General features: G+C 44.7%; 1 protein-coding gene and 1 long non-coding RNA gene across 2 annotated transcripts in view; one reads left to right on the forward strand and one right to left on the reverse strand.

Annotated features, from left to right (window-relative positions):
• Positions 1-15,691, reverse strand: part of LOC129845784 (ammonium transporter Rh type A-like) — a 31,536-nt gene extending 15,845 nt beyond the window's left edge. The window contains exon 1 of the mRNA XM_055913700.1: positions 15,349-15,691. Within this exon, the coding sequence (XP_055769675.1) occupies positions 15,349-15,535 (187 nt within the window). The 5' untranslated portion in view covers positions 15,536-15,691. The remainder of the gene's footprint in view (positions 1-15,348) is intronic.
• Positions 15,692-15,792: 101 nt separating this feature from the next.
• On the forward strand, positions 15,793-20,514 carry LOC129845791 (uncharacterized). Its single transcript, XR_008758109.1, has 3 exons — positions 15,793-16,742; positions 16,888-20,026; positions 20,267-20,514. It is a non-coding gene; the product is annotated as an uncharacterized LOC129845791 (long non-coding RNA).
• Positions 20,515-21,113: the final 599 nt, after the last annotated feature.

Below are 21,113 nucleotides of genomic sequence, written 5' to 3' on the forward strand. Positions count from 1 at the left end.
AGGTAACCATGATTGACAGAGGAAAAACAATGATTCCAAGCACCACCCTCCTTTTGAAGCTTCCAGTCTGTTATTCGAACTCAATCAGCATGACAGAGTCTCCAGCCTTGTCCTCGTCAACACTGAAACCTGTGTTAACGAGAGAATCCCTGACATGATGTTCAGCTGGTCCTTTTGTGGCAGGGCTGAAATGCAGTGGAAATGTTTTTTTGGGGATTCAGTTCATTTGCATGGCAAAGAGTGACTTTGCAATTAATTCCAATTCATCTGATCACTCATAACATTTATATATGTATATGCAAATTGCCATCATACAAACTGAGGCAGCAGGCTTTGTGAAAATTAATATTTGTGACATTCTCAAAACTTTTGGCCACGACTGTACAAGATAAGATAGCCATGTGTTGACGTTACTTTTGTAACTGAATAAATCAGCATTTTTGTTGTTAATACATGCAATACATTGCATGCAATGTTTTCTGTTTTTTAGCATTGATTGAGGGTACTGATTGGGAATGTGCAAATCAAACAACGTGCAAAACATTACCTCACAATGAGTGGGTTGATGCAAGGGAATGGACAATAGGGTAACAAAAACTAGAATACATGATGTATCGTGTATTATTGCTGGGAACTACCTAACCTGATAAATTCCTGCCGTTGTCAGCACCTTACTATACCAACTGAGACGTAGAGTACTAAACTTGAAGCTTAGGAACATAGCAGCAAAACAAGTCTCAGCTTTTATCTTGTCCATATTGGATATCTTCCTTTTTCGGCCTACCACTACACATTCATCTTACCCAACATTGTCATCTAAAATCTCCAACCTTGCGAAACCAAATAAATAATACTGAGATATGCACTATTGTTATGTACTGTAGAAGGTAGTTTAGTGTTAGCACACAGTTAGGCAACACACTGGACCAGGATAGACTTCAACACTCCGTACCCCAGGTGGCAGCACCAACCATGTCCAAGTGCTGTGCTAAAAGGACGTTTTGGGTGGCCATGAGGCCTTTCGTTTGTTTTTTATCTTTAGTTTTGGCATCAGTGCTGAGCGATTTACCAATATTTCAATTTTTTTTGGTTATTAAGGAATATAAAAGAGTAAAGTAATCAATTAAAAATGAATATGCACAGCTGGAAGCAGCAGGGGGAGGGAAGATGTCCTGGAAACATGTCACCATGGGTGACATGCTCAACTACATTTCCTTGGTGATTTACATGGGACTGGTAAAGGTATCAAGACTAGTTGACAACTGGAGCAAGATCCCCACTCTATCAGCTCGAGTTCCTCACCTCCATCATGAGTGAAAACCGGTTCTTGGCCATCAACCGTACTCTTCACATGAGTGACCCACAAAAGGATCAGGAGAATCACCAGAAAAGGGGGACTGCAGGATATGATCGTTTTGCAAGAGTCAAGCCCCTTTATCATGACATGGTGAAGGCATGCAAAATGTACTTCCAGCCTGCTCAAAATCTATCTATAGATGAGCACTTGGTTGCATCAAATGCTCGAATTGGCTTGCAGACCAAATGGGGCTACAAGCTCTTTGTGCTAGCCGATGGGGCATGGGTGAGAAAGAATGTCCTCATTCCTGTTTCTGTGAAGGACTACAATGCCAGCATGGGGGTTGATGACCTATCTGATCCTCTGATAGGCTACTACCAGGTCTTCCACAAGACCAGGAAGTGGTATATAACTTTTTTCCACCACTTTGTGGACATTGCTACAGTAAAGGCTTTCATTCTCCACAAGCACATGGCCAAAGCAAAAGGTCAAACCCATCTCTCCCAGTAGGCCTTTCGAGAGTAGCTGGTATTGGAAATGGCTGAATTGCGCGCCCAAAGCAACCTCACCACCATCACAAGACCCTCCACTCAAGGTGAGCGCCACTATCCAACACACCTGCCAAAGACAAAAGGAAGAACTGCAAGCATTGCACAAAACACAAAGAGAAAAAAAGGGTGCTTACTGGCAGAGAGGGACTGCTTCAAAGACTATCAAGACATGCACAAGCTATGGTGAAAGTGAAATCTAATCATCTACACCTGGGATGTAAAATGAACACGAATGTCATTTGTAAATCATTCAGCTAATTTCTATTTTTACACCTTTTTTATTGGAGGACACGTGTGTAACCAAGTTTGTGTTTGATAAGACATTTTTGTATCTTTTTTAATGTCCAGTGGCTACTTTGAAGAATCTGACAACAAATATTTTGATTTGTTTAACACTTTTTTTGTTATTACACGATTCCATATGTGTTATTTCATAGTGTTGATGTCTTCACTATTATTCTACAATGTCGAAAATATTACAAATAAAGAAAAACCCTTGAACGAGTAGGTGTGTCCAAACTTCTGACTGGTAATGTATATCTATTTCTTTTATATTGTTTTTGTAAAGAGTTAATTTGTACGTGGGACCAATAACCTGGATATGACTAGGCTAAACGTTCTGGCATTTTGGAGAGGTTGAAAAAACACCAGGATATCTCCTGTGTGTCCCCTGACACCATCACAATTTTGGAGAGAGGTTGGTGTTGTAGAAATGTAGCTTTTATAGTGAACAATAAATATTTTGGCACATCCAGTGTGCAAAAACAGTGCAATTACCACATTCTGACACTTTGGAGAGGTTGAAAGGACACTTGAATGTACCCTGGATACCCCACAACACCACCACAATGTTTGAGTGAGGTTGATATGGTAGAAATTGTGTTTTTATACTGAACAAATAGCATTTAGGGATTCCAAATATGTAATCGCTGTAACGGTCCTGACCAGTTTTATGTTGTTTTTGTATGTGTAATTGGTCAGGTCGTTAGTTTTGGGTGGGCAGTCTATGTTATCTGTTTCTATGTTGGTTTTGGTTTGCCTGGTATGGCTCTTGATTAGAGGCAGGTGGTTTGCGTTTTCCTCTAATTAAGAGTCATATTTAGGTAGGGCATTCTCACTGTTTGTTTGTGGGTGATTGTCTCCTGTGTTTGTGTATGTCGTTGCGCCACACGGGACTGGTTTCGGTTTGTTTCGTTTCGATGTAGTCTGTTTCCTGTCCGTGAGTTTTACGTTTCAGTTAAGTAAGTTCATGTTCAGGTTTTGTCGTCTACGTCGTTTTCTTGTTTTTGTAGTTTTGAAAGTGTTTTGTTTTGTTTCGTGTTGCCGTCGTATTTATAATAAAGATGGCTTATTTTCCAACTGCTGCGTTTTGGTCCGTCAATCCTCCACACGATCGTTACAGAATCACCCACCAAATTAGGACCAAGCGGCAAGGGAAAGCTCGACAGGGCAACAAGGATTTCTGGACTTGGGAGGAAATATTGGACGGGAGAGGTCCATGGGCACAGCAGGGAGAATATCGCCGTCCCAAAGCTGAGCTGGAGGCACGGAGGAGAGCAGAGGCTACCGGAGAGAGGAACCGGAGCTATGAGGGAACGCGTCTGGCACGGAAGCCAAAAAAGCCCTAAGTAACACCCAAAAATTTCTTGGGGGGGGGCTAGGAGGTAGTGGGCCAAGGGCAGGTAGGAGACCTGCGCCCACTTCCCAGGCTTACCGTGGAGAGCGGGAGTACGGGCAGGCGCCGTGTTACGCAGTAGAGCGCACGGTGTCTCCTGTACGAGTGCATAGCCCAGTGCGGGTTATTCCACCTCCCCGCACTGGTAGGGCTAGATTGGGTATTGAGCCAGGTGTCATGAGGCCGGCTCAACGCGTCTGGTCTCCAGTGCGTCTCCTCGGGCCGGCATACATGGCACCTGCCTTACGCATGGTTTCCCCGGTTCGCCTACATAGGCCGGTGCGGGTTATTCCACCTCCCCGCACTGGTCGGGCAACCGGGAGCATTCAACCAGGTAAGGTTGGGCAGGCTCAATGCTCAAGAGTGCCAGTACGTCTCCACGGTCCGGTATTTCCGGCACCACCTCCCCGCCCCAGCCTAGTGCCTACAGTGTCTACACTACGCACTAGGCTACCAGTGCGTATCCTGAGCCCTGTTCCTCCTCCACGCACTCTCCCTGTAGTGCGTGTATCTAGCCCGGTGCCTCCAGTTCCGGCCCCACGCACTAAGCTACCAGTGCGTCTCCAGAGCCCTGTACAAACTGTATCTTCTCCCCCTACTAATCCTGATGTGCTTGTCCTCAGCCCGGCGTCACCAGTGCCGGTGCCGCGCATCAGTTGTGGAGTGGGCTTTGAGAATACAGTGTGCCCTGTTCCTGCTCCCCGCACTAGTAGGAAGGTGCTTATCCTTAGCCCGGTGCCTCCAGTTCCGGCACCACGCACCAGGTCTACAGTGCGCCGTATCCGGCCTGAGCCATCCGTCTCCCCAGCGCCATCTGAGCCATCCGTCTCCCCAGCGCCATCTGAGCCATCCGTCTCCCCAGCGCCATCTGAGCCATCCGTCTCCCCAGCGCCGTCTGAGCCATCCGTCTGCCATGAGCCTGCAAAGCCGCCCGTCTGCCATGAGCCTGCAAAGCCGCCCGTCTGCCATGAGCCTACAGAGCCGTCCGCCAGACAGGAGCCGCTAGAGCCGTCCGCCAGACAGGAGCCGCTAGAGCCGTCCGCCAGACAGGAGCCGCTAGAGCCGTCAGCCAGACAGGATCTGCCAGAGCCGCCAACCAGACAGGATCTGCCAGAGCCGCCAACCAGACAGGATCTGCCAGAGCCGCCAACCAGACAGGATCTGCCAGAGCCGCCAACCAGACAGGATCTGCCAGAGCCGCCAGCGAGCCATGAGCAGCCAGAGCCGTCAGAGAGCCATGAGCAGCCAGAGCCGTCAGAGAGCCATGAGCAGCCAGAGCCGTCAGAGAGCCATGAGCAGCCAGAGCCGTCAGAAAGCCATGAGCAGCCAGAGCCGTCAGAGAGCCATGAGCAGCCAGAGCCGTCAGAGAGCCATGAGCGTCGAGAGCCGTCAGCCTGCCATGAGCGTCGAGAGCCGTCAGCCTGCCATGAGCGTCGAGAGCCGTCAGCCTGCCATGAGCGTCGAGAGCCGTCAGCCTGCCATGAGCGTCGAGAGCCGTCAGCCTGCCATGAGCGTCGAGAGCCGTCAGCCTGCCATGAGCGTCGAGAGCCGTCAGCCTGCCATGAGCGTCGAGAGCCGTCAGCCTGCCATGAGCGTCGAGAGCCGTCAGCCTGCCATGAGCGTCGAGAGCCGTCAGCCTGCCATGAGCGTCGAGAGCCGTCAGCCTGCCATGAGCGTCGAGAGCTGTCAGCCTGCATAGACCTGCCAGAGTCCCTCAGCCAGGATCTGCCAGAGTTTATCAGCCGGGACCTGCCCCTTGTCCCGGTGTTGCCCCTTGTCCCGGTGCTGCCCCTTATCCTGGTGCTGCCCCTTGTCCCGGTACTGCCCCTTGTCCCGGTACTGCCCCTTGTCCCGGTGCTGCCCCTTGTCCCGGTGCTGCCCCTTGTCCCGGTGCTGCCCCTTGTCCCGGTGCTGCCCTTTGTCCCGGTGCTGCCCCTTCTCCTGGTGCTGGATGTTTATTTAGGGGATGTGAGTTTTAGGGTGGGCATTGGGAGGGGAAGAAGAAGACGGGGAGTGACTATGGTGGTGTGGGGACAGCGTCCAGAGCCGGAGCCACCACCGTGGTCACCTGCCCACCCAGACCCTCCCCTGGACTTTGTGATGGTGCGCCCGGAGTTCGCACCTTGAGGGGGGTGTTATGTAACGGTCCTGACCAGTTTTATGTTGTTTTTGTATGTGTAATTGGTCAGGGCGTTAGTTTTGGGTGGGCAGTCTATGTTATCTGTTTCTATGTTGGTTTTGGTTTGCCTGGTATGGCTCTTGATTAGAGGCAGGTGGTTTGCGTTTTCCTCTAATTAAGAGTCATATTTAGGTAGGGCATTCTCACTGTTTGTTTGTGGGTGATTGTCTCCTGTGTTTGTGTATGTCGTTGTGCCACACGGGACTGGTTTCGGTTTGTTTCGTTTCGATGTAGTCTGTTTCCTGTCCGTGAGTTTTACGTTTCAGTTAAGTAAGTTCATGTTCAGGTTTTGTCGTCTACGTCGTTTTCTTGTTTTTGTAGTTTTGAAAGTGTTTTGTTTTGTTTCGTGTTGCCGTCGTATTTATAATAAAGATGGCTTATTTCCCTGAAGCTGCGTTTTGGTCTGAAGATCCTTCTCTCCTCACCTCATCCGAGGATGAGGAGAGCGACAGCCGTTACAATCGCACTGGAATAATCTAATTTACAGACATACAGTTGAAGTCGGAAGTTTACATACACCTTAGCCAAATACTTTTAAACTCCTATTAACATTTTCCGGTCTTAGGCCAGTTAGGATCACCACTTTAAATTAAGGATGTGAAATGTCAGAATAATAGTAGAGAGAATTATTTATTTCAGCTTTTATTTCTTTCATCACATTCCCAGTGGGTCAGAAGTTTCCATACACTCAATTAGTATTTGGTAGCATTGCCTTTAAATTCTTTAACTTGGGTCAAACGTTTCGGGTAGCCTTCCACAACCTTCCCACAATAAGTTGGGAGAATTTTGGCCCATTCCTCCTGACAGAGCTGGTGTAACTGAGTCAGGTTTGTAGGCCTCCTTGCTCACAGTTCTGCCCACAAATGTTCTATAGGATTGAGGTCAGGGCTTTGTGATGGCCACTCCAATACCTTGACTTTGTTGTCCTTAAGCCATTTTGCCACAACTTTAGAAGTATGCTTGGGGTCATTGTCCATTTGGAAGACCCATTTGCGACCAAGCTTTAACTTCATGACTGATGTCTTGAGATGTTGCTTCAATATATCCACATTATTTTCTTTCCTCATGATGCCATCTATTTTGTGAAGTGCACCAGTCCCTCCTGCAGCAAAGCACCCCCACAACATGATGCTGCCACCCCCGTGCTTCACGGTTGGGATGGCATTCTTCGTCTTGCAAGCCTCCCCCTTGTTCCTGGCGAGTGTAGAGAGTATAGAGATATTGTTATCCACGTCGGCACCAACGATGTTAGGATGAAACAGTCAGAGGTCACCAAGTGCAACATAGCTTCAGCGTGTAAATCAGCTAGAAAGATGTGTCGGCATCGAGTAATTGTCTCTGGCCCCCTCCCAGTTAGGGGGAGTGACGAGCTCTACAGTCTCAGCACTCAATCGCTGGTTGAAAACTGTTTTCTGCCCCTCCCAAAAGATAGAATTTGTAGATAATTGGCCCTCTTTCTGGGACTCACCCACAAACAGGACCAAGCCTGACCTGCTAAGGAGTGACGGACTCCATCCTACCTGGAGGGGTGCTCTCATCTTATCTACCAACATAGATAGGGCTCTAACTCCTTTAGCCCCACAATGAAATAGGGTGCAGGCCAGGCAGCAGGCTGTTAGCCAACCTGCCAGCTTAGTGGAGTCTGCCAATAGCACAGTCAGTGTAGTCAGCTCAGCCATACCCATTGAGACTGTGTCTGTGCCTCGACCTAGGTTGGGCAAAACTAAACATGGCGGTGTTCGCCTTAGCAATCTTATTAGGATAAAGACCTCCTCCATTCCTGCCATTATTGAAAGAGATCGTGATACCTCACATCTCAAAATAGGGTTACTTAATGTTAGATCCCTCACTTCAAAGGCAGTCATAGTCAATGAACTAATCACTGATCATAATCTTGATGTGATTGGCCTGACTGAAACATGGCTTAAGCCTGATGAATTTACTGTGTTAAATGAGGCCTCACCTTCTGGTTACACTAGTGACCATATCCCCCGTGCATCCCGCAAAGGCGGAGGTGTTGCTAACATCTACGATAGCAAATTTCAATTTACAAAAAAAAAAATGCCGTTTTCGTCTTTTGAGCTTCTAGTCATGAAATCTATGCAGCCTACTCAATCACTTTTTATAGCTACTGTTTACAGGCCTCCTGGGCCATATACAGCGTTCCTCTCTGAGTTTCCTGAATTCCTATCAGACCTTGTAGTCATAGCAGATCATATTCTAATTTTTGGTGATTTTAATATTCACATGGAGAAGTCCACAGACCCACTCCAAAAGTCTTTCGGAGCCATCATCGACTCAGTGGGTTTTGTCCAACATGTCTCTGGACCTACTCACTGCCACAGTCATACTCTGGACCTAGTTTTGTCCCATGGAATAAATGTTGTAGATCTTAATGTTTTTCCACATAATCCTGGACTATCGGACCACCATTTTATTACGTTTGCAATCGCAACAAATAATCTGCTCAGACCCCAACCAAGGAGCATCAAAAGTCGTGCTATAAATTCTCAGACAACACAAAAATTCCTTGATGCCCTTCCAGACTCCTTCTGCCTACCCAAGGACGTCAGAGGACAAAAATCAGTTAACCACTTAACTGAGGAACTCAATTTAACCTTGCGCAATACCCTAGATGCAGTTGCACCCCTAAAAACGAAAAACATTTGTCATAAGAAACTAGCTCCCTGGTATACAGAAAATACCCGAGCTTTGAAGCAAGCTTCCAGGAAATTGGAACGGAAATGGCGCCACACAAAACTGGAAGTCTTCCGACTAGCTTGGAAAGACAGTACCGTGCAGTACCGAAGAGCCCTCACTGCTGCTCGATCATCCTACTTTTCCAACTTAATCGAGGAAAATAAGAACAATCCAAAATTTCTTTTTGATACTGTTGCAAAGCTAACTAAAAAGCAGCATTCCCCAAGAGAGGATGGCTTTCACTTCAGCAGTAATAAATTCATGAACTTCTTTGAGGAAAAGATCATGACCATTAGAAAGCAAATTACGGACTCCTCTTTGAATCTGCGTATTCCTCCAGGGCTTAGCTGTCCTGGATCTGCACAGCTCTGCGAGGGCCTGGGATGGGGAGAGACACTTAAGTGTTTTAGTACTATATCTCTTGACACAATGATGAAAATAATCATGGCCTCTAAACCTTCAAGCTGCATACTGGATCCTATTCCTACTAAACTGCTGAAGGAGCTGCTTCCTGTGCTTGGCCCTCCTATGTTGAACATAATAAACAGCTCTCTATCCACCGGATGTGTACCAAACTCACTAAAAGTGGCAGTGATAAAGCCTCTCTTGAAAAAGCCAAACCTTGACCCGGAAAATATAAAAAACTCTCGGCCTATATCGAATCTTCCATTCCTCTCAAAAATTTTAGAAAAAGCTGTTGCGCAGCAACTCACTGCCTTTCTGAAGACAAACAATGTATACGAAATGCTTCAGTCTGGTTTTAGACCCCATCATAGCACTGAGACTGCACTTGTGAAGGTGGTAAATGACCTTTTAATGGCGTCAGACCGAGGCTCTGCATCTGTCCTCGTGCTACTAGACCTTAGTGCTGCCTTTGACACCATCGATCACCACATTCTTTTGGAGAGACTGGAAACCCAAATTGGTCTACACGGACAAGTTCTGGCCTGGTTTAGATCTTACCTGTCGGAAAGATATCAGTTTGTCTCTGTGAATGGTCTGTCCTCTGACAAATCAACTGTACATTTCGGTGTTCCTCAAGGTTCCGTTTTAGGACCACTATTGTTTTCACTATATATTTTACCTCTTGGGGATGTTATTCGAAAACATAATGTTAACTTTCACTGCTATGCGGATGACACACAGCTGTACATTTCAATGAAACATGGTGAAGCCCCAAAATTGCCCTCGCTAGAAGCCTGTGTTTCAGACATAAGGAAGTGGATGGCTGAAAACTTTCTACTTTTAAACTCGGACAAAACAGAGATGCTTGTTCTAGGTCCCAAGAAACAAAGAGATCTTCTGTTAAATCTGACAATTCATCTTGATGGTTGTAAAGTCGTCTCAAATAAAACTGTGAAGGACCTCGGCGTTACTCTTGACCCTGATCTCTCTTTTGACGAACATATCAAGACTGTTTCAAGGACAGCTTTTTTCCATCTACGTAACATTGCAAAAATCAGACATTTTCTGTCCAAAAATGATGCTGAAAAATTAATCCATGCATTTGTTACTTCTAGGTTAGACTACTGCAATGCTCTACTTTCCGGCTACCCGGATAAAGCACTAAATAAACTTCAGTTAGTGCTAAATACGGCTGCTAGAATCCTGACTAGAACCAAGAAATTTGATCATATTACTCCAGTGCTAGCTTCCCTACACTGGCTTCCCGTTAAGGCAAGGGCTGATTTCAAGGTTTTACTGTTAACCTATAAAGCGTTACATGGGCTTGCTCCTACCTATCTTTCCGAGTTGGTCCTGCCGTACATACCTACACGTACGCTACGGTCACAAGACGCAGGCCTCCTAATTGTCCCTAAAATTTCTAAGCAAACAGCTGGAGGCAGGGCTTTCTCCTATAGATCTCCATTTTTATGGAACAGTCTGCCTACCCATGTGAGAGACGCAGACTCGGTCTCAACCTTTAAGTCTTTACTGAAGACTTATCTCTTCAGTAGGTCATATGATTGAGTGTAGTCTGGCCCAGGAGTGTGAAGGTGAACGGAAAGGCTCTGGAGCAACGAACCGCCCTTGCTGTCTCTCCAGGGCCGGTTCCCCTCTCTCCACTGGGATTCTCTGCCTCTAACCCTGTTACTGGGGCTGAGTCACTGGCTTGCTGGTGCTCTTTCATGCCGTCCCTAGGAGGGGTGCGTCACTTGAGTGGGTTGAGTTACTGACGTGAACTTCCTGTCTGGGTTGGCGCCCCCCCTTGGTTGTGCTGTGGTGGAGACCTTTGTGGGCTATACTCGGCCTTGTCTCAGGATTGTAAGTTGGTGGTTGAGGATATCCCTCTAGTGGTGTGGGGGCTGTGCTTTGGCAGAGTGGGTGGGGTTATATCCTTCCTGTTTGGCCCTGTCCGGGGGTTTCTTCGGATGGGGCCACAGTGTCTCCTGACCGCTCCTGTCTCAGCCTCCAGTATTTATGCTGCAGTAGTTTATGTGTCGGGGGGCTGGGGTCAGTTGGTTATACCTGGAGTACTTCTCCTGTCTTATCCAGTGTCCTGTGTGAATTTAAGTATGCTCTCTCTAATTCTCTCGTTCTCTCTTTCTCTCTGAGAACCTGAGCCCTAGGACCATACGTCAGGACTACCGGGCATGCTGACACCTTGCTGTCCCCAGTCCGCCCGGCCTTGCTGCTATTCCAGTTTCAACTGTTTCTGCCTGCGGTTACGAAACCCCTACCTGTCCCAGACCTGCTGTTTTCAACTCTTAATGATCGGCTATGAAAAGCCAACTGAGATTTATTTCTGATTATTATTTGACCATGCTTGTCATTTATGAACATTTTGAAAATCTTGGCTCTCTCTAATTTTCTCCTTCTCTCTTTCTTTCTCTCGGAGGACCTGAGCCCTAGGACCATACGTCGGGACTACCGGCCGTGGTGACTCCTTGCTGCCCCCAGTCCGCCTGGCCTTGCTGCTATTCCAGTTTCAACTCTTCTGCCTGCGGTTATGGAACCGCCACCTGTCCCAGACCTGTTGTTTTTCAACTCTTAATGATCAGCTATGAAAAGCCAACTGAAAATTATTCATGATTATTATTTGACCATGCTTGTCACTTATGAACATTTTTGAACATCTTGGCATAGTTCTGTTATAATCTCCACCCGGCACAGCCAGAAGAGGACTGGCCACCCCTCATAGCCTGGTTCCTCTCTAGGTTTCTTCCTAGGTTTTGGCCTTTCTAGGGAGTTTTTCCTAGCCGCCGTGCTTCTACACCTGCATTCTAGCTGTTTGGGGTTTTAGGCTGGGTTTCTGTACAGCACTTCGAGATATTATCTGATGTACGAAGGGCTATATAAAATAAAATTGATTGATTGATTGATTGTTCCTCCAAACATAACGATTGCGATTATGGCCAAACAGTTCTATTTTTGTTTCATCCGACCAGAGGACATTTCAAAAAGTACAATCTTTGTCCCCATGTGCAGTTGCAAACCGTAGTCTGGCTTTTTTTATGGCGGTTTTGGAGCAGTGGCTTCTTCCTTGCTGAGCGGACTTTCAGGTTATGTCCATATAGGACTCGTTTTACTGTGGAAAAATATACTTTTGTACCTGTTTCCTCCAGCATCTTCACCTTCCTTTGCTGTTGCTCTGGGATTGATTTGCACTTTTGCACCAAAGTACATTAATCTCTAGGAGACAGAACGTGTCTCCTTCCTGAGCGGTATGACGGCTGCGTGGTCCCATGTTGTTTCTACTTGCGTACTGTTGTTTGTACAGATGAACATAGTACCTTCAAGCATTTGGAAATTGCTCCCAAGGATGAACCAGACTTGTGGAGATCTACAATATTTTTCCTGAGGTATTGGCTGATTTCTTTTGATTTTCCCATGATGTCAAGCAAAGAGGCACTGCGTTTGAGGGTAGGCCTTGAGATACATCCACAGGTACACCTCCAATTGACTCAAATTATGTCAATTAGCCTATCAGAAGCTTCTAAAGCCATGACATCATTTTCTGGAATTTTCCAAGCTGTTTAAAGACACATTCAACTTAGTGTATGTAAACTTCTGACCCACTGGAATTGTGATACAATGAATCATAAGTGAAATAATCTGTCTGTAAACAATTGTTGGTAAAATTACTTTTACAAAATTACATAGTAGATGTCCTTACCGACTTGCCAAAACTATAGTTTGTTAACAAGACATTTGTGGAGTGGTTGAAAAACGAGTTTTAATGACTCCAACCTAAGTGTATGTATACTTCCGACTTCAACTGTATGCCACTTTGGAGAGGTTTAGGGACACTTGGAAATGACTTGTGACCACACCTGACACCACTTACTGAAACATCTGCCTATTTCTAGTTGTTAGGTCTATCAATCCCGTTCTATTTCTGACATTGTTCACATGTTGTGAACAGCTCTAATCATCAATAATTCACTTATAGCTTGTCAATGAAAAATGGCTTTCAAATAAATAAAAAAATGTCACGGTTTTGTGTGTCTTCAGTTAATTTCCTCATAATCTCCCAGATATCTTCTTTCCAAATATACAACGTTTTTGCATGTCAGAATCATGTAATTACACATGAATAGCAGTTACTTTTGGGTATGTCTTTTTAGTTTTAAAAAAAGCTCAAAATTATAAGATGTCATTACTTAATAATGCATTTAATATATATATTTTTTAATTGAAACTAAAATCAAAAACTGTGATTAACTTTTTATAATCAAACCGAAACTGAACCGACCTCAAAAAGCACTAATCGCTCAGCACTATTAGGCATGCCTGTTTGTAGTTTTCCTTTTTGTATATATTTGTTTATGGCACCATCTCACCGATCCCATTGAGCACGTCTCGGACCTGTTGGATTGGAGGGTGAGGGCTAGTGCCATTCCCCCCAGAAATGTCCGGGAACTGCAGGTGCCTTGGTGGAAGAGTGGGGTAACAACTCACAGCAAGAACTGGAAAATTTGGTGCAATCCATGAGGAGGAAATGCACGCAGTACTTAATGCAGCTAGTGGCCACACCAGATACCGACTGTTACTTTTGATTTTGACCCTCCCTTTGTTCAGGGACACATTATTCCATTTCTGTTTCGTCACATGTCTGTGGAACTTGTTGAATCTTGTTATGTTCATACAAATATTTACACATGTTAAGTTTGCAGAAAATAAACGCAGTTGACAGTGAGAGGACGTTTCTTTTTTTGCTGAGTTTACATTTAAAACCAGATACTTTTTTCCTCAAGTAGTATTTTACTGGGTGACTCACTTTTAATTGAGTCATTTTCGATGAAGGTATCTATACTTTATTCAGGTATGACAATTGGGGAACGTTTTACACCAGTGCAATTGGTGAAGTTGCTTTTTGTGAACTGTAATCACAAATTACAAATTCGGCCTGACTTTGATGAAAGGAGTAGACTATGGCTGTGAAAAATAACTCTGTGTAACAAATCTTAAGGTCCCCATTCTTTGAGGAAAACAAGTACTTCAGGGAGCCACAGAAACAATTGGTTCCTCGCAATCTTTTTTTAAACAATAATTTGCCCGTTGATGGTAAAGCCCAGCAGCAACATAGGCTCCTATCTTTCAAAATTGCATTCCTACTCTTATTTCCTCTGCTATGAACCTGTAATTGCGGAGCTTTGGTAATGCACAATATAGACGACCCCCGCATCGCACACATCAGACCCCTGATATTTTCTCATAGTCTACTCCAATAGGTTTTTTTTGGGGGGGGGGGGTGCAACTTGTGTTTGTAGAGCTGAATGAGCATGTTATGGGGCATTAAATAGCCAGTCAGTTGAGTAAAGTGGGGGGTCAATTATGATAGTTATGGATGGAATCTGCAAATGTTACCGCTTTCTTAAGAAAAGAAAGTCAATGTCGCCTTTATACACATCTCCAGGTGTATAATCCATTGAACAAAATCTTTAAATACAAATATTCTCTCAGTTTATTTATAAACAACCCGTAGTTCTAAAAGTTTTAGGATGTCTTAACTTAAAGGACACCTCATCTGCAAAATTCTTGGAATGGAAAAGGATCGGCCCAAATGCTAAGCACTACGCTAATCTCTTCGGGTCACACCTGCCCTGCCCATTTCTGGGCAAACCTCTATACTGTAAGTCTGCAAGTATTTATGCTGTATTAAAATAGGTAAAAAATAGACTTTTTGGGATTCCAAGAACCACACAAAGAACACCAGACTAACATCTAAATTATTTTTTGTACAAAAGGTAGAGTAGTAGGGGTGGGGCTTTGGCACTTTTCAACTGATAAGTCACAAGACAGACTTATCTATCTCCAAACACAAATTTACGTACATTTTTAACTCAATCGTATGTCTCTCTAAATCACATTACTGCATTCCCCTTAAGTGCACTTGCAAGCTCTATTGTAAGTATGTGGATGCCATTCCGTCCTGGCATTCATCTTCCCATTTGCACAATCCATCTGGAGGCTAGCCACAGTGAACCTGTCCAGTATGAGAGAGAGTGGTGCCCCTACGACAGCTAGAGCATCTGGCCCATTCCCTAAAGAGTATTTCTAGGTGTGAGGATGCTGGAATGGGCACGTGCACAACAACCTCACACTATTTTCCCCACGACATCTCTCTCTGATTGTTCACAGGAGTATCTGATAACTCAATAATACCATCTCCAATGATCTATAGCTTATCCCTCAAAGCTACTGCACAATTATTAAGAGAATAAGGGGCAAATCTTTGATACTCAACTTTAATAGCCCTTCATCCATAGCAACCAGGGTTGGCATCAAGGAGTCAATACAATCAAATCCATGATTCAGCCAAGCTCCCACAACCAGGCTGACACACTGACAGCCCACACATACAATATGTGGCACCACACTGAGGAAGCCTGCTCCCAGACCTGTTCCTGTCTTGCCAACTCCTATGGTCATTGTCATGCCAAGACCACACAAACAGATCTGGGACCAGGCTAACATGAAGGAGCCTTCAGGTGTCACTTACTGGGATAAAGGGTCAGAGGATCCTGTTCCGTCTTCTCCTCGTGGTGTGTGGTGTTGTGGGCTCCGTGCCCCCCGTGTTTCCCATCATCGTAGTCCACAAACACAGCAAACAGGATGATGGTGATAATCTCCAGAGTCAGAGCCAGGATGGGAAACTTCAGCCTCATGTTGGTGGAGTTTGCAGGCATGCCAAAATTAACTAACTGTGTGTGTCTCTCTCTCGCTCTCTCTCTGTTTATCTCAGGCTGACCCTCTGTCTCTGATACACGCTCACTTTTTTTCTCTCTCCCTATCTATCTTTTGGGGCTTGTGGTAATAGGCTGACGGGTGGAGAGCAACTGGTGTCTGGTTTTAAATTGGTGCAGGTTTTGTGGGGACCAATGGCAGGACAGAACAGTCAGGCCCGCGTGGATACTCCCCTTTCTTCACTTTGCTCATGGGGATGGGTTTCCTCACTGTTGGGTGTTTACTCTTTATAAAAGAGGGGGCAAAAACAAGACTTTGGCAGAACACACAGTAATGACACCCGGCCAGTGACAGAGACATGAGATGAATGGCTAATGAGCTTTTTTCAACTAATTTGTCACTGTCAGAGTCATGCTGGTGTATTTGGGTGATACACTAAATGACCAAAAGTATATGGACACCTGCTCGTCGAACACCTGCTCGTCGGACACCTGCTCGTCAAGTTCTTCCAACACCTATCTTGACAAACCATTTCTGTATGGATCTCGCTTTGTGCATGGGGGCTTTGTCATGCCAACACAACGTTGGAATTACAGAATCGTCTAGCATGTATACTGTAACGTTAAGATTTCCCTTCACTGGAACTAAGTGGCCTATCAAAAGGAACCATGAAAAACAGTCACAGACCATTATTCCTCTTCTGTCAAACTTTACAGTTGGCACTATGCACTCGGGCAGGTAGCGTTCTCTTGGCATTCGACAAACCCAGATTCGTCCTTTTGACTGCCAGATGGTAAAGCGTGATTCATTCCTCCAGAGAATGCATTTCCACTGCTCCAGTCCAATGGTGGAAAACTTTATACCACTCCAGCTGACGCTTGGCATTGTGCATGGTGATCTTAGGCTTGTGTGCGGCTGCTCGGCCATGGAAACCAAATTCATGAAGCTCCCGACTAACAGTTATTGTGCTGGCGTTGCTCCCAGAGGCAGTTTGGAACTTTGTAGTGAGTGTCGCAAACAAGGACAGACTATTTTTTTACGCTTCAGCGGTCCCGTTCTGTGAGGTTGTGTGGCCTACCACTTTGCGGCTGAGCCGTTGTTGTTCCTAGACATTTCCACTTCACAATGTCAGCACTTACAGTTGACCGGAGCAGCTCTAGCAGGACAGAAATTTGACAAACTGACGATTGAAACTCACTGAGCTCTTCAGTAAGTATCACACCCTGATCTGTTTCACCTGTCTTTGTGCTTGTCTCCACCCTCCTGCAGGTGTCGCCAATCTTCCCCATTATCCCCAGTGTATTTATACCTGTGTTCTCTGTTTGTCTGTTGCCATTTCGGCTTGTCTTGTCAGGTCTTTCCAGCGTGTTTTCCAGTCTCCCTGCTATCTCAAGTTCTGTTTCCTAGTTTCCCCGGTTCTGACCATTCTGCCTGCCCTGACCCCGAGCCTGCCTGTCGTTCTGTACCTGCCTGACTCTGACATGTTTGCGAACCTCTGCCTGTCCTGGCCCCGAGCCTGCCTGTCATTCTGTACCTTATTGACTCTGCCCTAGATTACAAAACTCTGCCTGCCTTTGAACTGTCTTTTGCCTGCCCCCTGTTTGGGTAAATAAACATCTGTAACTCTAGCTGTCTGCATCTGGGTCTTCTCCTGAGTTCTGATAGTAAGGCCATTCTACAGCCAATGTTTGTCTATGAAAATTGCATGGCTGTGTGCTCGATTTTATACGCCTGTCAGCAACGGGGGTGGCTGAAATAGCCAAATTCACTCATTTGAAGGTGTGTCCACATACTTTTGTATATATAGTGTATCTAAGTCAATGTGTTTATCCCTGGATCACAAGTGCAATTGCAATGTCATGTTATGTTGAGGCATAATCCAGTCAAACGGTAGACAATAAAAATGCTCATCATGTGCTGTGCAAATATACACTTTAATATGAATCTAAATGTATTTATTTAAATACACATGTTGTGACACATGGCCAGTGTCAATGCAGTGTGGATTTGATAGAAATCCAGACTCTCCTCCTACTGCGTGCCATTATTACAACTAATCAGAGTAGACATTTACAGGTAGAATGCTTAATAACTTGTTATAAGCATATATGAGCCTTTATAATGTCTTATAAGGAGTATAATGTTATGTCTCTCTATGTAGTAAATGTTCTGCACAAGCATGCCTGTTATTTTATCAGGATCATTATGAAATTTAAAAATATATATTTTAAGGGGAGTAATTTGACAAGTATTGCCTAAAAATTCATTACATATGCCAGTGTTAAAGTGCATTATCCAACTTTAATTCTCTCCCAATGCAGCCTTCCCATAGCGAACCTCCCACACTCAATATTTTAAGGAGTCATTTGACAAGTCTTGCCTAAGAAGTTAATGCATTACACACGCTAGTGTTAAGAAAGTGCATTACCGAATTTGGATTCCGCACAGTATCTCTCCCAATGCAGCCTTTCCCATAGCCAACCTTTCTCCCACACTCAAGCTGTTCCACTTAAGTTTGTACCCCCACTTTATCCCTCTGTGACTGGTTCCCACAGTAAAGGTCCTGTTTGTGCAAACAACCCGAGGCCTTCTACCAAATTACCACTGGGCATGGGTCCGTCAATAGGCCTAAAGAGTCTTACGAATGAGTGATATATGTATTCAAACTCTGCCAGCTACGCGTTTCTGTTGTTCTTGGAGCTCAACCCAGTGGACCTGTTCCCAGACCTGTTGGAAATCGCTTCCACATGTTGAGGGATATTATTACCCCCTCCTCTGTCAAGTTCTTCTATGGTTGGAGAACAGCAAGAGGGAGCAGCCATCTTGGTTTCCACCTGTTTGTCAGAGTAATGTGCCACATTGGTAAAAGAGAGGCTCTAAATTGTAATGTTTAGAAATGGGTGCTACAGCATAAAGGGACAAACATTTAAAGAGGAAAATGTAATTAGTGACAATGAAATATTACCATATGCATTCATTATATTGATCAATCACTTTTGTGATTTTGTGTCTGAAAATGTTGAATGGAGCCAATGCTTTTTCATTGGGAGGGTCCCGCTTTAAACGACATGCAGCTTATAAAGCCTTCATAAAGCCTTCCTAAACACTACATAAATCTGTTACAAACCCTCTATAACCATGTGTCATGCTTTATAAAGGGCTCATAAATGTGTCATAACCACCAATGTCAAATGGGACATAACCCTGTCACACCCTGATCTGTTTCACCTGTGCTTATGCTTGTCTCCACCGCCTGCAGGTGTCACCCATCTTCCCCATTATCCCCTGGGTATTTATACCTCTGTTTTCTGTCTGTCTGTGCCAGTTTGCCTTGTTTTGTCAAGTCAACCAGCGTGTTACTCTGTGCTCCTGCTTTTTCCTCTTTTTGTTTTTTGCTAGTCCTCCCGGTTTTGACCCTTGCATGCCTTGACTCTGAACCCGCCTGCCTGACCATACTGCCTGCCCTGACCTCCAGCCTGCCTGACCATACTGCCTGCCCTGACCTCGAGCCTGCCTGACCATACTGCCTGCCCTGACCTCCAGCCTGCCTGCCACTCTGTGCCTCCTGGACTCTGACCTTGTTACGTTCTTTTGCCTGTCCACAACCATCCTCTTGCCTGCCCCCTTGGATACTAATAAATATCAGAGACTTGAACCATCTGCCTCCCTTGTCTGCAGCTGGGTCTCGCCCTGTGCCCTTATAAACCAATTATGTGAAATATGCCATAAACCTGTGCTTTATAAAGGGTGGCATAAGCACCGCTTAATAAAGGGTAGGGCCTTTAAAAATATTTACTTATTTTTTGCCTACTTTCCCCAAATTCCAATTTCTTGGTTTTGTTTTTCCAGGTTTCGGATTTCCCCACCCAAATTCTGGTTAACCACAGATTTCTTTCACACTTTCTTAATAGAAAAACAACTCAATTGGATTTTCTTTGTTCACAACAATGCTTATGCACATCAGGGGATGACTTTTGAGGTCTGGGAAAAATGTAAGAAACTTTTATTTTTCAGTGTAGTTGCCCTTTAATTCCGTGAGCATGCCCTGCACTGTTGTTTGGTTAGCGGGTTTTCTGTAGTGCATTAAGCACACATGTGATGTGATTTGGCCGCCAATGGAATGGGTGGAGTAAAAGGCCAGAAACACGCCGTATTATTCAGGGCCCCATGAGATTACACCATATACACATTCTACAGACCCTACTGACTATGACCTACAATACTTTACTGCGGCACCCAGAATAGTTCTTGCTCTAAGTCAATCTGTTTTCCATATATATATGTATATGAATCATTGTTCATATTTAGACAATTCTTTTTCATATATCATGAATATATATAGATAGTTTGTGGGACTTTTATTTTGAAAATGTTCTAAATTCCGTGGCCCGACCCGGAAGTACTTTTTTAGTGTTGCTGACAAGACGCTGATTATGTGATATGTTCACAAATCAAATGCCCCACTCGTGTTGCCACTGGACAGCGAAAAACAAGTAAGTTAACCTTTATTTATTGTAATTGAAATTACATACTGTAGCTACCGCAATCATTATTTCAAACAATTTTGGTGACTTCACAGCAATTGCTAGCTAGCCGAAATGTAGCTAGCTAGCAGGTCCAGCTAAATACATCTTTCCATTTAGAGTTTCTGGCACAGAAATGCCCTTGTCCAGATGGTGTGACAAAGACATTTTCTAACAGACCTGCTAACTTTCTTTGTTGTTACTTTTAAGGTTGGAACCAACATGCAGTACCTCTGGCAGGAAGAGAGGCAAAAACCATTCTCCCGCCAGCTCAGGGACAAGCTACACTATTCACAGCCCTGTGTAATGTTCAATGTAATTGCATTGCTGAAATGTATTAAACTTAATGTATTTGTATTGTTTTAAAAATGTACAAATAAAAGTAATTGTATGGTTTAAACATGCTTATTTCCCACCATAATTTGCAAATAAATTCAATAAAAAATCTTACAATGTGATTTTCTGGATTTTCTTTTCTCATTTTGTCTGTCATGGTTGAAGTGTACCTATGATGAAAATTACAGGCCTCTCATCTTTTTAAGTGGGAGAACTTGCACAATTGGTGGCTGACAATACTTTTTTGCCCCACTGTAATTGTCTTATGTAGCTTCATGTTGGAGTTAAGGCCTAGTGGCTGGGGCTGCCAAAGCTTGCAGTGTGAAAGAAGAAGGAGCATGGAAGGAGCATGGAAGGACAATGAACAGATAGAAAGTGTTATATGATTTAGAAACTTCAGAGGCTGGAAAGTTAAAACAGAATATATGCTTGACGTTCCACATTATCAACGATATACTTAACCATGTTAAGTTAACATTTACAATGACCTGGGTTAATTGTTCACCCTTATCCCTTTGTATCTATTAGAGACGAAGGGAGAGAGACATCAAGATTATTTTGCTACCAATTAGTTACCTCTTGCAATGTCTCTTATGGCCACACATACATTTATGTAGTGTGAGTCTATCGAGAGGCCATAGGCATATGACATCTCATCGGCACATGACAATACATAACTTTGAGCTCTGCTCTGCACTGTATCTGAAGCAGGTCTATAAGG

Source organism: Salvelinus fontinalis, unplaced genomic scaffold (assembly GCF_029448725.1).
Source record: "Salvelinus fontinalis isolate EN_2023a unplaced genomic scaffold, ASM2944872v1 scaffold_0367, whole genome shotgun sequence".
Lineage (NCBI taxonomy): Eukaryota > Metazoa > Chordata > Actinopteri > Salmoniformes > Salmonidae > Salvelinus > Salvelinus fontinalis.